The sequence below is a fragment of the Rhinoderma darwinii genome, chromosome 3 (assembly GCF_050947455.1).
Source record: "Rhinoderma darwinii isolate aRhiDar2 chromosome 3, aRhiDar2.hap1, whole genome shotgun sequence".
Classification (NCBI taxonomy): domain Eukaryota; kingdom Metazoa; phylum Chordata; class Amphibia; order Anura; family Rhinodermatidae; genus Rhinoderma; species Rhinoderma darwinii.
This window is the reverse complement of record NC_134689.1, coordinates 241,747,525-241,763,052: the sequence shown is the minus strand read 5'-3', so window position 1 is coordinate 241,763,052 and position 15,528 is coordinate 241,747,525. Positions and strand designations below refer to the sequence as shown.

The 15,528-nt window shown below is 43.5% G+C and overlaps 1 protein-coding gene across 8 annotated transcripts in view; it reads right to left on the bottom strand.

The window, feature by feature from the left end:
- The window catches only part of PPP6R2 (protein phosphatase 6 regulatory subunit 2), a 206,137-nt gene that overhangs the window by 112,194 nt on the left and 78,415 nt on the right, over positions 1-15,528 (bottom strand). For all 8 annotated transcript variants that reach the window (XM_075857583.1, XM_075857588.1, XM_075857584.1 and 5 more), the window contains exons 5-6: positions 13,186-13,323; positions 8,417-8,482 (exon numbers count right to left, since the gene is read on the bottom strand). In XM_075857583.1, coding sequence (XP_075713698.1) covers positions 8,417-8,482; positions 13,186-13,323 — 204 coding nt within the window. The remainder of the gene's footprint in view (positions 1-8,416; positions 8,483-13,185; positions 13,324-15,528) is intronic.

Sequence of the window (15,528 nt, the reverse complement as noted above, 5' to 3'; positions counted from 1 at the left end):
TGTGAGTAAGTAAGAAACGTAAAAGTGACAAAATAAAATTGTTGTGACGTTGGAATTGTATGCCTTTGGTGTTCAGGAAGTGTTTAACAGCAGTAAGTCCTAAATCGTGCTGAATATTAGTGTAAAGTGACTCCACGTCTATGCTCGCTATCATTGTGGTGGGGGTTACATTGATCTCATGGATCCTGGTCACGGTGTCCTTGGTGTCCTTAAGGTAGGAGGACAAAGAAGAGACAAATGGTATTAACATCTCATTGACATAAAGACTAATGCCATGTGTCAGACTGTCGTTACCCGACACGATGGGTCTGCCAGGGAGAGGAGAAGTTGCTTTGTCAACCTTTGGCAACGCATAAAAGGTCGCCAAAGTAGGGGTAGAGTTATAAAGACACTTAAATTCATCAGTAGTGATGAAACTCTCATTCCTGGCAGCATCAAGGAGGGTATATAATTCGGCGAGATATTTAACCGTAGGGTTCATATCCAGAGTGACATAGGTGGTATTATCATCAAGTAGTCTATGAACCATGCCGACATAGTCAGCATGGCTCATGATCACAATATTGCCCCCCTTGTCAGAGGGTTTAAGAACTAAATTGTCGTCTCTGCATAGAGTGTCCAATGCTTGTCTTTCATCATTATTAAGATTACCAAAGGTACTAGATTTCTTAATTTTACGTTTTTTAAGGTCATTGCACACCATCCTAAAAAAAGTATCAATGTGACTGTATTGTGAAAATGGGGGTGTGAGCTTGGACTTAGGACGTAAGGTCGAAAGTGGTCCAACAGCATCTGCAACCCCAAATTCACTCTCATGGAGTAAACTCTCAAGATCCCTCAAGGTGTTAGATTCCACTCGATCCCGGGAGGTTTTATCAGATATATTCCCCTTAAAATACTTATGTAGGGCCAGTTTGCGTGCAAAGAGGTTGATGTCCTTAACCCATACAAATTCATCGTAAGATGGAGTGGGAGTGTATGACAAGCCCTTTTTAAGTAGAGTTAGTTGATGAGAGTTAAGTTGACATGAGGATAGATTTATTATTTGCATCTCATCATCCCTTGCTGCCTGTACGTTAGATGTTACGGTTTTTTCCCCCAGTTTAGACTGGGTGGGCCTAAAAAAGGAAAAGTAGTGAGGGGACCAGTAGATGGTTTGATTGTATTGTCCCCTCCATATAGGCTTAAATTGGCATGGGAGGAATGAGGAGTTGACGGTGTGTTCACAGAGGTTATCATAGATGAAGGAACAGGCATAGTTGAGACAAAGGAGGAACTTGATGTATTGGGAGGACATGTTGTGATACGGTTAGGAACGTTAGTTGTAAATTGTCTAGATACAGTCGGAGTTCTCTTGGAGAGACCTGGTCTGCTATTTTTGATCTTTCGTTTGGTACCAAGTCTGAGATTATCAGTACTGTTTCTAAATTCCTCTGTCCCCGAAGTGTCCGACTCAGAGAGATCAGTGAACACTGTATTACGTTTGGGTTTGGAGTAAGAATTTGTTTTATAAGTATAAACTTGTCCAAGATCAAAATCTCTCCGATCACGAATGTATTTACGGTGTTTCCGTTCCTTTATTTCTCCCTGCAATTTTTCTATATTTTTCTGTAATTTTATTTGAGAGGTGCCAAATTCAGGGCATGAGCTAAAAGCCTGTATATCAATAATCTCCTTTTCAAGTTGAGCACTGACAGTGCTATAGTTTTGTTTTTCAAACTCCAGTAGATACTGGAGCATGCGCATGGAACTGTCAGTGAGGAGTTCTTCCCAGCCCTTAACAAAGGCTGTATTGTCTCTATAGGAATTCGGAGTGATATTAATCCTCAAGCCCCTATAAACAATTTTCTGTTGCAAGTAAGTTTCCAAGCTCGCAACTTCCCAACAAGATCTAATATATTTTTGGTAAGTCTTCTGGAGGTCCCTAAATGCTGTCTGAACGTCAAATTGGTGTAGGGGAATATTACCTACAGAAAAAACAAATGCCGCATCAGCGGATAAAGTCTCAAGGTCTGGCTTTCTGGACAAAAAACCTGCCATGCCAGTTGAATTTATATTAGTAAATGGATAAACACATTGTTCCTAGTGGGAACAGGGTCAAAATAGAAAGGGTGATTAACCCAGCAGCATCATAGAACAGACAAGAGTGTGACCCCTAGTGGCTGGCGGGCACAATATACATTTATACAAAAGAGGGCTGCCTGCAAACAGCCAAGCCCAATTTCCCAGCCACCACTGATGTGTAAAATAATGAACTTTATTAAGCTACGTGTAGCTAGACAGACCACATGAATAAATTTAAAATTCTCACTAGCCGAGAGACGGACACAGGCATAGGTTATCTGATTTAACAGACAAATGTAGTTTCTGACGTAGGAGTATTGGTGTCTTCCCTAGTCAATTAGATTTGTTAAGGTAACTAGTAGGCAACAATAGGTCCGATCAGCGGCAGTGTATTAAAATATTAGCAGCCCCCCCCGACATGTTTCGCTACTACGTAGCGTCCTCCGGGGTACACGGGGCTAATGGCGGCGCGGAATGAAAAGGATCCTGATATAGACACGTCTATGACGCATCTGAAGGTGTGTCGGACCAGATAACCAATGGCAATGAGGGAGACACTGAGGTCTCTCAGCTGTATGTAGCCGACAAATGAACAACAAGATAAGATGGTCCAATTACAGGCAGGGAGGCGGCGCATGCGCAGAGACATAGAACAAGGACTTAGCGCGTACAGCCTAACTAGGACCGCAACTTTCGGAGCGAGTCACCAGCGCATGCGCAGATACACAGAATAGCGACACAGTGCCAGAGAGCTTCACTCTGCTCGTAATTTACACTGTGTGTAATGGTACTGCTTGTCTTCATCGTTATACTGACGATGCTTAGCAAGCATATGTCCACGGGTCTAGCCGGTATATTAGGGGTAAGTGGGCAAATGGAAGCCCATTATTAATTAATTGAGCTAGTGCCGATATATAGCTAGGGTAGGATAATAGACCAATATAGAGGGACCTATATGTGTCCCGTCCCCATGTAACCCTAATGTGCACTAGTCTAATCTGCCTTCATGTCACGATCAATGTCACGAACTGTATCTTCAAGCCACATAAATTCCAATAAGGCACATATGCAATACTGTAAGTACAGAGGAGCACCCTCCCCTGTGTAAATACATATTAGTTCCCTATAATAAAATGGTCATTCATGAATAAAGAATGCCTCAAAAATCCCCTCTTGGGGACATACCATAATTCTGGAGGTGAGCACAGGATCACTAACAATATACATGATATGTCAATGACAGTAAATCGCCGCCAAAATGTGGTCAAAGTCACAGTAGAAGTACGTAGATTAGTCCAACCTCCTGATAAGAATGGTTATGATATTATTTAAGAGAATTCTCCACGTTGATGTAGAGAGCTCAATAAATGGCAGACAAACAATATTTTATTTTAATTATCAGTAGTTTTTATATGTATAAGTATAATTCTACAGAGGTCCAATAGTATAGACACAAACAACAAAGAGAATAATAATATCTTTAGAAGTCATTAATCTGGTTGTGCTGCTGACTTATTGTAGATGTGCTGCCTAGGAGTTACGGTAGTGCCACACACTGAGTTGGAAACATCAGGTTTAGGTAGGTTAGTAGATGAAGGGAATACAAGAAGCTCAGTTTTTAAAAGATTTAGTTTCCAATAAAGACATGATATTAGAGACAGGCTTTAGTTTCATCATAGGCCATGACATTCGAGACAGGTGTTTTTTTTTACTAGAGCGGGGGTGATGCCACAGGAAAAGGTATATCATTGGGTGTCATCAGCATAGAGATGGTACTAAAAGACAGAGCTGACATTAGTAAGGGCTGATTCTGTAGAGTGTGAGGAATCCAGATTATAAGGGGGGTCCAGAATAGATTTAGCTCAGAGATGGCGGTTAGGCGAGAGTAGACTAAGGCTACATGCACACGTTGCGTAATTTGGTGCAGATAAACACATATAATTCTGCAGGTAAAAAACGGCACTTAATCCATTCCCAACATCCGCCATATATGTACTGCGCACGTAAGGTGGAGAAGTATGGAGTGGGCTTATGGGCTGAGCCCGCTCCATAGAAAGAGCGCATCGGCTGTATCTTACAGCAGACACTTCTGTGTAACGAGTGGGAACCTGCTTGTTTTAACCCGTTAAATGCCATGGTCAATAGCAACCGTGGCATTTAAATGGCTAGGAACAGGGGGCAGCCCCATGTAACGTTGCAATGTTCCTCTTGACAATACCCCATAGATTCTATGAGGTTTAGGTCATGCAAGTTTGCTGGCCAATCAAGGACAGTGATACTATGGTTATTAAACCAGGTGTTGGTACTTTTGGCAGTGTGGACAAGTGCCAAGTCCTGCTGGAAAATTAAATCAGCATCACCCTAAAGCTGCAGAGGGAAGCATGAAGTGCTCTAAAATTTCCTGGTAGACGGCTGCGTTGACTTTGGACTTGATATAACACAGTGGACCAACACCAGCAGATGACATGGCTCCCCAAACCATCACTGACTGTGGAATCTTCACACTGGACCGCCAGCAACTTGGATTGATGCCTCTCCACTCCTCCTCCAGACTCTGGGACCGAGATTTCCAAATGAAATGCAAAATTTACTATCATCTGAAAACAGGACTTAGGACCACTGAGCAACAGACCAGTCATTTTTCTCATTGGCCCAGGTAAGACGTGCGTGTGGTGGCTCTTGAAGCACTGACACCAGCCGCAGTATGTATATGTGTGTGTATATATACATACATACATATATATATATATATATTAGGGATGTCACGATACCAGAATTTGGACTTCGATACCGATACTTCGTTTAGTATTGCGATTTCGATACCAATTTCGATACTTTTGCCAACAGTAATAAAAAAAATCAATTCTTCCGTTTTCTGATGTGAGGCGCGAGGTGTGATGAATTTTGAACGCGCCTCACATTAATAGTAATTAATCCCATCATGTTTCTCAGTCATAATGGGTTAATGTGCGAGGTACATGATGGGGTTAATTACTATTAATGTGAGGAACATGGAGGGTAAATTCATCGCACCTCGCGCCTCATATTAATAAGTGAATGAAAGCCGTGTTTATTTCATTTTTTTACAGCGCACACATCATAAATGATGCAGAAAAATTGTTGTCCGCGCCATTACTGAACGTGTAGATTTTATGTATTGAGACTTATTTTAATGTTTATTGTAAAAAAGGTGAATGTGTATTTTTTTTAATTTTAACAATACTTTGTTTTTAAACTTCAATGTACTGACATATATCAGATATATGCCAGTACATTAGCCTGTGGACGGATAGCACACAGGTAGTTGTTAGGACATACTTGGGTATGTCCTAACAACATGAAATATGGTAAGACAGCCCTGGGGTCCGTCAATAGACCCTGAGCTGTCTGCCCATATATGGTATGGCCCTCGATCGCGTCACAAGAATTCCCTGTGACGCAATCCAGGGGCATCCCCCCTGCTCACTTTCCCCTGAATGCTGCAGTCAGCTGTGATCGCAGCATTCAGGGGAATAACGGCGGAGATGAGAGGCTTCACTGATCTCCGCCGTTATAGAGCGGGGCTGCGGCTGTGTAATACAGCCATTGCCCCGCTCCTGACAGGAAGTGCGCGCGCGGTCAGCATGAGGAGGTGCGGCCGGCGCTGCACTAATGCGCGGCGGTTCAGGCACTGAACACAGAACATGGGGGTGTTTTGCAGCGCGCCCGCCATGTTCGGTCTTCAGTGCCGCCGCTCATAAGTACAGCGCTGGCCACATCGCATCATCCTGACCGTGCGCACATGTTATCAGGACTCAGGAGCGGGGCTGTGGCTGAATTACACAGCCGCAGCCGCGCTCCCATACATTCATGTATTACTATACTGAGCTGTGCGGCTGCGCAGCTCAGTATCGAAATACAGGAAATAGCGGTATCGAACCGTTTAGGGATGCAAAGTATCGAAACAGTATCGAAGTTTCGATGCACCGTGCATCCCTAATATATATATATATATATACATACATATACATACACCTATATATATATATATATATATATATATATACACATACATATACACACACACACACACACACACATATATATAGTCCCATCAGACATGGGTGTGTATTCACACATATGCCTGTGGGGAAAATGCTTCAGAATAAGAGATAGGACAGTCGTCTCCAGCTGGCTGAAGACTTCCTTTGTTTACCTTGCCTCTTACACTCCGGCAGGGGGGTGTAGCCAAAAACAGTGAACACATCCTGTATTGTATCCCACGACATAGGAGGTTCCCAAGGCCTGCCCCCTCCCCCCTGCTCATGCATGAGTATATGATATCATACAGAAGTGCACGGGCAGGGTATAAGAGGGGCCACAATCCTACACTTCCCTCTCCTGCTTCCTGCGCCCATCACAGCAGGATCACCCTCTTTCTTGTTCCTGCCTCACCAACCAAGGAAGGACCACATGCACCGCTATATATCCTCCCCCTCTACATGTGCTTTCTCTCCCCCTATACAATGAGCATTTCCCCTGGTCATTATCCTACCCTTCTCCCCATACATTTAATTCCTCCTGGTCCTGCAACTTCCCCTGGAACTACTCCCTCAGACCGTCACATGATACCTATTCAGCTGGATTTCACCAAAGCAGGCCAGCTGAACTCACTCCACAGGCCATGGACAGCAACTCTTTCAGCTCACATCCACATCCCACAAACCTTATCCTTTTACAACACCCTTTATCCTTTCTCTTTCCCTACAGCCCTTTATTGTGTACAAGATTAACCCTTTAGTTACAGGGAAAGTTAGAGCCAGGTGTGTGTGGGGGGGGGGGTCTCACAGATAGGGAGTGAGTGCATTGTATAGTAGATTTATGCTTAAAGAGGCTCTGTCACCAGATTTTGCAACCCCTATCTGCTATTGGAGCAGATAGGCGCTGCAATGTAGATTACAGTAACGTTTTTATTTTTAAAAAACGAGCATTTTTGGCCAAGTTATGACCATTTTCGTATTTATGCAAATGAGGCTTGCAAAAGTACAACTGGGCGTGTTGAAAAGTAAAAGTCCAACTGGGCGTGTATTATGTGCGTACATCGGGGCGTGTTTACTACTTTTACTAGCTGGGCGTTGTGTATAGAAGTGTCATCCACTTCTCTTCACAACGCCCAGCTTCTGGCAGTGCAGCACTGTGACGTCACTCACAGGTCCTGCATCGTGTCGGCACCAGAGGCTACAGATGATTCTGCAGCAGCATCGGCGTTTGCAGGTAAGTCGATGTAGCTACTTACCTGCAAATGCTGATGCTGCTGCAGAATCAACTGTAGCCTCTGGTGCCGACACGATGCAGGACCTGTGAGTGACGTCACAGTGCTGCACTGCCAGAAGCTGGGCGTTGTGAAGAGAAGTGGATGACACTTCTATACACAACGCCCAGCTAGTAATAGTAGTAAACACGCCCCGATGTACGCACATAATACACGCCCAGTTGTACTTTTACTTTTCAACACGCCCAGTTGTACTTTTGCAAGCCTCATTTGCATAAATACGAAAATGGTCATAACTTGGCCAAAAATGCTCGTTTTTTAAAAATAAAAACGTTACTGTAATCTAAATTGCAGCGCCTATCTGCTGCAATAGCAGATAGGGGCTGCAAAATCTGGTGACAGAGCCTCTTTAAGTACGTGGGTGGGTGTTAGTATAGTATTGTAACATATTGTACTAGTATTGTGCCACGTGCAGTATTAGTATACTTAGTACATATTAAGTTATTATATGTATTAAGGTGTACTGTTGCTATATTGTGAATATATATTTACTGTGTTTGGTGTTTTATATGTAAGTGCGATTTGTATTAAATATTGCTTTTATTATACTATTGTGTCGTGAATCCGCGTACACGCACACTCACTCTAGGAAAAAACTAAAAGTTAGCGGTTAATACAGGAAAAAAGGTAGGGGAGCTAGGCATAACCCTAGTGACCATAGTATAAAGGAGGTAGTAAAGTTGGGGGACACTAGCCCAGTGCACCTCACGATTTTACCAGTCCTTTAACAATAACCCATAGTAGAAGTACATTAGTCTTTCTAATTAGAACACTGCTGCAATTGTAAAATGTATAGATGTGCAAAAACAAAGAAAAGAACGTTGAACTACCAAGAACTATGATGTAATGTAGACAAAAAGAATAGGACCAAGACTACAAATAACTGCAAGAAAGAACAATTGTGAACACAAATTAGGAAAAGGTGCAATTCAACATTGACTGGCAAGTTTAAATTACAATTTTACATAGACAGCAGATCTTTACCCTTGGAACTACATTGCATTCGAATGTTGAAAGCTGCCTCATGACATCAATACTCACATCTTCATCCTGACTGCAATGGATGAGGTCTATCAATCTCTGAATGAGCCTCTCTTCATTCAGCCACTAAAAGAACAAAAAAAATTACAAACTTACAGGGTAGTAATACTAAATTGACATTCAACTTACACAATAGAAATCTTCTTCTGTTTTGTCTGACCTAATTCCCGCTTTGTATATATGTTCCGATAGCACCAGATACGGGGGGAGGGGGGGGGGTTGCACAGATAGGGGAGCAACCCGAAGATGAGTAAGAAAAGAGTATCCAGCAGCGCCATGACACAGCGGCCAGCCGCTGTTACTTTGACAAGCGCTCGACCATGCAGTCTAGCCAGCACGGCTCAGTGCCTGAAGAAGGTTGCCTAGACCAAAACGTTGCACTCTGCCACCGGCATTAAAAACAAAATAAAAATTACCTTTATCTCAAATTGGTGTGCCGGATACACTTTTCTTACGTACCCTTGATTCCAGCGCTGTTTTTCTTTTGTTCCTGGCCCTTCTCGTTCTTGATATATGGCTGATTGGACAGCTTTAGATGTGAAGCTGGCTCCACCTCGGGAGAATCAGTGTAGTTCCTGCCCTGTTGGCTAACTACAGGAAATTAGCATACAGGGCGCCAACACAAAGGGGGGCATATCTCAAGAATGGTAGGTGCCCAGAAGCAAAAGAAAAACGGCACTGGGATCAGGGGAACAGCAGGATTCAGGTCAGATAAACAGTTTGAATTAAATGCCCCAGTGACAAATTCTCTTGAACGCGTACCTAAAATTTCACATGACTTTTCAGAATAAGCGGTCATATGTGTGTACATAAGAAATAACACTATTTCTGGCCATTTTATGACTTCTATATGGTATTTTTCTGTTAGCAGTTTTCTCCCCTGCAAGCTCGTTCTCTAATTCTCAGTTGTCTCTGAGCCAGTGTGTGGAGCATAACTGCTATCATATCTTCTATACACTGCACACAGAAAAGAAGAGAATCCTGCTCTCCTATCTTTATCTATCACATATATAGAAACAGCAGCAGCACGAAGGACATTATACAGCATTAATGAGCAGTATAGCTGTGACAACACTGGGGTGAGTTAGAACCCTTACTGTAAGTTGCAGCAGCATCGGTGTCTCTCACTTTGCCCCTGCTCCCTCCCCATAGACTTCTATGGGCAGTTGTAACCTGATCCCTCAGTGAGCTGATAGTCTTTCTCCTCTCTTTAGGAGACGGAGAAAGCACTAAATTCAGAGTGAGTTAACAGTTAGGCGGGATTCACACGACCGGGTCGCGTCCGAGCCCGAGTGCCGGCTGGTAAAATCGGCCATTCTGCCCGGCCGGTTTGCATAAAGTTATGCATCCGTGCCGGGCCGGGCAGATCCGGACAGTGACATCAGCGGCAACTCCTGAAGGGGAATCCCCATGTGTTCGGGGATTCCGCTTCAGGAGTTTCCCCTGATGTCACTGCCCAGATATGGACAGAGACATCAAGCGCTCTGTCCAGGAGCGGAATCCCCGAACACACGGGGATTCCGCTCCTTCGAGGAGCTAAAGTGCGGCTAGCACATAGCAGAGCGGGGAGATACCTCCCCGCTCTGCTATAGTGGCGTCGCTACAGTAGTAGCAGCAGCAGCAGCTGCTGCAGCTGCTAGCGGCGCCATCAAAGGTGTCGCCGAGCCAGGGTGCTTTTAACAAGCAGGAGAAGGGAGCCAGCGCAGCGCTCCCTTCCACCTGCTGTACACCCCGGCCCTGCCACACCGTGTACAGCGATGCCATTCGTCAGAATGGCATCAACTCCTCCTCCTCACATGCACTCTGCGCTGTGAGGAGGAGATAGAGCGCAAGAGCCGGAAAACCCGGCCGTCACTCGGGACACATCCCGGTGATGGCCGGGTATTACCCGGCCCCATAGACTTCTATGGGAGCCGGGCGGCCGGGTACCCGGGCGAAAATAGAGCATGTCCTATTTTTTGACGGGCGGTTTTCCCGGCCGTCAAAAAATCGGTCGTGTGAATAGCCCCATTAGGGGTCTATTATTCCTAATGCAGCCGGGTGCCGGCCGATTTATGAACGGCCGGCACCCGGCCGGGAAACCCTGCCGTGTGAATGAGGCCTTAGGCTATTTTCACACGGAAGAATTTTGCGGCGGAATCCGCTGTGTGAGCTAGCCCTTAGGAGGGGGAGGAGGAAAGGATCGTGATAAGTGGTGAAATAAGCTATATTATAAAGTTTCTTGAATTCACTTGTACTGTTGATTAATGCAAAGTCTGTTGAAAAGTTAGTGACCATTTAAGGATGCAGCCAGTTTTGCCTTTTTTTCCCATCATCGCAATCCAAGAGCCATAACTTTATATTTTTTCTGTCAACAGTCAGAATGGGGTATATATATAGTATCGTATAATTTTTGAGAGGGTGAGAGAAAAAAATTACTTAAAATTGTGCCATTATTTTTTTTTGTGGTTTTGTGTTTACAGTGTTCACCATGTGGGATAACATGATAACTTTATTCTGTGGGTCAAAAAGTCACCGCCTAAAAGAACGATTAAAATATCTCTTTATTTGTTTAATTCTAAAATTGGCTCTTAAAGCCCAAAACTATCAAATACAGGCAAAGGCAAGTGGTCAGGCGTATAGAAGGCGTCGATGGGTGATAGGATGTGAATCCACCCATAGACCGTAATCTCTTCTTATATTATAAAGATTTTCTGGACCCTTGCCAAGAAGTAATCCTACGCGTTTCAGTATCACTAATTTATGTGATACGTCATCAGGGATTATATGATTTGTATTCCTGCCGGTTAGCACTGTTTGTGTGCTGATTTCAAACTCCCGGCGTGTGCACGGCTCTAATGCAATGGCGGTGTACGCGCCGAGAGAATTCCGGCTATTTAAAGGCTTAAGCCCTCCTCTCTCTTGTAGTCATTTCGGCGAGCCTCCGTTGCGACAGCCAATGAGAAACACCCAGACGACAAAGCGTCCCAAGTAACCCTGGGGATCTCCCAGCGGCTTCATATTCACGACTTGATACAACACAGAAGGTAAACATTGCAGAAGACAGAATCCATAGTACTGAAAATTACTTGTCCCATGTTATCCAACCAGGAAACAGTCGGCTGGACGGGACAGACACCGATCTGAGTCCAGAAGACTAATAGATAATGGACGATCGCATAAAGTATGTGAGACACGGAGGTTTCAGGTTAATCTTACACCTTTTCTGGAATAGCTAGTGTAGAAATTAAAGGGGGCAGAATTTGTCCCTATAAGGGACAAATTCTGCCCCTTTAATTTCTACACTAGCTATTCCAGATACAGTGTCTCCGTGTCTTACGTACTTTATGCGATCATCCATTATCTATTAGTCTGCTGGACTCAGATCGGTGTCTGTCCCGTGCAGTCGACTAGGTTTCCTGGTTGGATAATATGGGACAAGTAATTTGCAGTACTATGGATTCTGTCTTCTGCAATGTTTACCTTCTGTGTTGTATCAAGTCGTGAATATGAAGCCACTTGGAGATCTCCAGGGTTACTAGGGACGCTTTGTCTCAGGCGCGTACGCGGCCATTGCATTAAAGCCGTGCACACGCCGGGAGTTTGAAATCCGCACAGAAACTGTGCTAACCGGCAGGAATACAAATCATATAATCCCTGATGACGTATCACATAAATTAGTGATACTGAAACGCGTAGGATTACTTCTTGGCAAGGGTTCAGGAAATCTTTATAATTTAAGGAGAGATTATGGTCTATGGGTGGATTCACATCATATCACCCATCGACGCCTCCCATACCTCTGACCACTTCTTTGCCTGTATTTGATAGTTTTGGGCTTTAAGAGCCAGTTTTAGAATTTAACAAATAAAGAGATATTTTAATCGTTCTTTCAGGCGGGGACTTTATAATACAATTGAACGGAACCCATTATCAGTTTGTACAGTGAATAATATTCTGTGGTTCAGTATGATTACGGCGATACAAAATTTAAGGCTTAAATGTGTGTTTTTTTGTAAGAAAACCTGTGGCTTTCATTTGTACCATTTTGGGGTACACAAGACTTTGTTTCTGGCATTTTTATTTTCACGGCATTCACAATGCGGGGTAAATAACGTCATAATTTTATAGTTTGGGTTGTTACAAATGCGGCCATACCAATTTCTTTCAATTGTTTTTTGCATAATAAAAGTATTTTTCATTGTAAAAAAAAGGCAATTTTTGTGTTTTTTCACTTGGATTTTTAAATTTTATACTTAAACACTTTTTTTTTCACAATTATTATTAGTCCTACTACTTATGTAGTGCAGGGAGGGTATTATGCCTGCCTGTCAGTATCCCCATAGGCTTCCATACATGGCAGACCCGGAGGACGTTGTCTGGCCTGCGAATGCCATCACGAGCATCAGCAAACCCCCACAATTGAATGGGGGCTGCCGATGTGCTAGAATCCCCTAAAATGGGGCGATTGCAATCGATATCCGCATTTAAGGGGATAATTGCCGTAATCAGCGGAAACGAGACACTGATCGGCAACAGTGGTGTCTCAGCTGTCGGTGACAGCTTGCCTCCCGGTTCCTGGTGCACAATGTCGCCGACAGTGTGCACCGGGAACCATGCAGTAACTGTACGTCCTCATGCACTAAGACACTGGCCACCAGGACGTACAGTTGTGTCGAGGTGCGCCTAGGGGGTTAATGCTTTCCATTGCTTATTATTTTTCTAAATATCACCTTCACATACTTGTGCTAAAGTCCTACAATTTTATAAATGCATTTAATAGGTCTCACGTTTAGTACTTCTTGTCTAAGTGGAGCCGGCTCCACACAACTGATGAGACGAAGCAAAAGGTCCATCATAGCTGAAGTACCAATGTGTTCAAGCACCAGTGTAAGGAACTTTTCCTTTTTCCTCAGAAATCCAATTACCTAAAAAAACACAAAATGAATACACAATAAATTGTTAAGTCACAAATATATATATAAAGTAAGGCTAGGTTCACATATTGCATTTTTGTTGCCGAATCCCCATTGATATTCTACAGCAAAGTACAGTACAAATAATTGAATGGTATGTTAACAAACCCCATAAACTTACTGCGTATAATAACCACCTGATATTAATTTTCAAATCCACAGCCAGTCCACTCTGTTGTGGAATTGCAGTAGATTTTCAGCATGGATTTCTTCTATTGCAACGCATCTTCTATTGCGACGCAATGCGTGAAATCCGCATGTAACACATGTGGATTTCAAGGCAGGCTTAACGGTATATATTTACTAAAGGTTGACACAATTTCTCCAAAAAAAAGTTTCAATTTATGAAAATCCCAAGCAGCTGTGTTAAAAGGAGTACTGGTACTTCACCAAACACATGGACCCACACTATATAGGATAATAATGGAGGATTCTGTAACAGAGAGAACGCCATTATTTTTTTTTAAAAGGCTTTAATTTCAAAAACTTTTTTTGTACAAAACATGTACCAATATACAGTCAAGACAAAACAAAGGACATCCAGAAAGGCAAGTATTAAAGAGAAATGACAATCCAGCATAAATGCATTACATAACATATACAAAATTGATGAGATCATCATTCCCAAGAGCCTAACTGAATCCAACAACCATACACACACACACACACACACATTCATGCTTGTGCTCAAACCCCCCCGCTCCCCGACATCTTCAAGTGATAATTAAACCGCCGTCTCCAGAGTCTCCAACCACCTCGACCAAATTTTCACGAATTTATCTGGCCATTTCCTACTAAGGTAGAGCTTCTTATACATAGGTACATACTTATTGACTAGTTGCAGCCAGTGTGTCAAACTCGGGCATTCTGTGCTCTTCCAAGCCATAATTACAATTTTCCGGGCACCCACATAACGAAGCGAAAGAATATCTTATCATATTTGTTGTGTATAACGTCATTCATAATGCCCAAGAGGCACATCGGAGGGGTAAGACGCCGCGTCAGCTCATAATGGGTATGAAGAAATTCCACCACCTCTGACCAAAAGGGGGCAACTCTAGGACACATCCGCACACAATGTAAGAAGGTACCAACATCTGACTGGCAGCGAAAACTATTCGAAGTTAATGCTCCCATCTGCTGAAGCCTAACTGGTGTGTAATAGATCCTATGCAAAAACCTTGACTGTATTAGAAAATCCCTTGCAATCACCACTGAATCAAAAAAGGAAGATTCCACCTCCCGCCAGTCCTCCTCTGTCAAGGTAAGGATATCATCCCTCCATCGCAAAAACGCCTTATCAAATGGTCTAGTTCCCATGGATGTAAGGAGGGTGTACAATTTAGTAAGGACCCCTGAGAGATCTGGAGCACCGATCAGGTCCTCTAATCCAGAGAAACTGATCTGAGGCGACGAAGAGCCAAATTGGGCACAACAGGCATGCCAAATTGGGCACAACAAGCATGTCGTAGCTAGAGTTAATGAAAAAACATGTCCCTGAAATGTTATATCTCTCCTGCAGTTCAGAAAAGGATACCAAGAAAGAATCTGCATTACATACCTGTCCCAGAAATTTGACCCCTGCCCCTTTTTTCCGTTATGCGGCCTCTCGTTATACCATGTATCTCAGAGGAATGGCGGATAGACACTGCCAAGGGTTCGATGGCCAGGGCAAATCGCAGCGGGGAAAGTGGGCAGCCCTGATGGGTACCACTCCCAGTAAAAAGGAGTCCGATATATCTAGATTCGTTCTCACCCTAGCACACGGCCCTTCATAGAGGAGACGAACAAGTGCCAGAAACCTAGGACCAAAATTGAACCTGGAAAGAAGCATCCAGAGATATCACCACTCAACTAAGTCGAATGCCTTATATGTATCCAGAGAGAGAACGAACCCGGGAGACTCATTCCCCCATCCCCGCCACATCAATATTCACAAATAATCTATGCATGTTAATGACCGAACACTTCCCTGGCATAAAGCCTGTTTGATCAGGGTGGATTAAAGACAATATAATCTTCAATCTAGTAGCAAGGATTTTCGCTAGTATCTCAAAGAGGCTCTGTCACCACATTATAAGTGCTCTATCTCTTACATAAGGAGATGGGTGCTGTAATGTAGGTGACAGCAGTGCTTTTTATTTAGAAAAACAATCT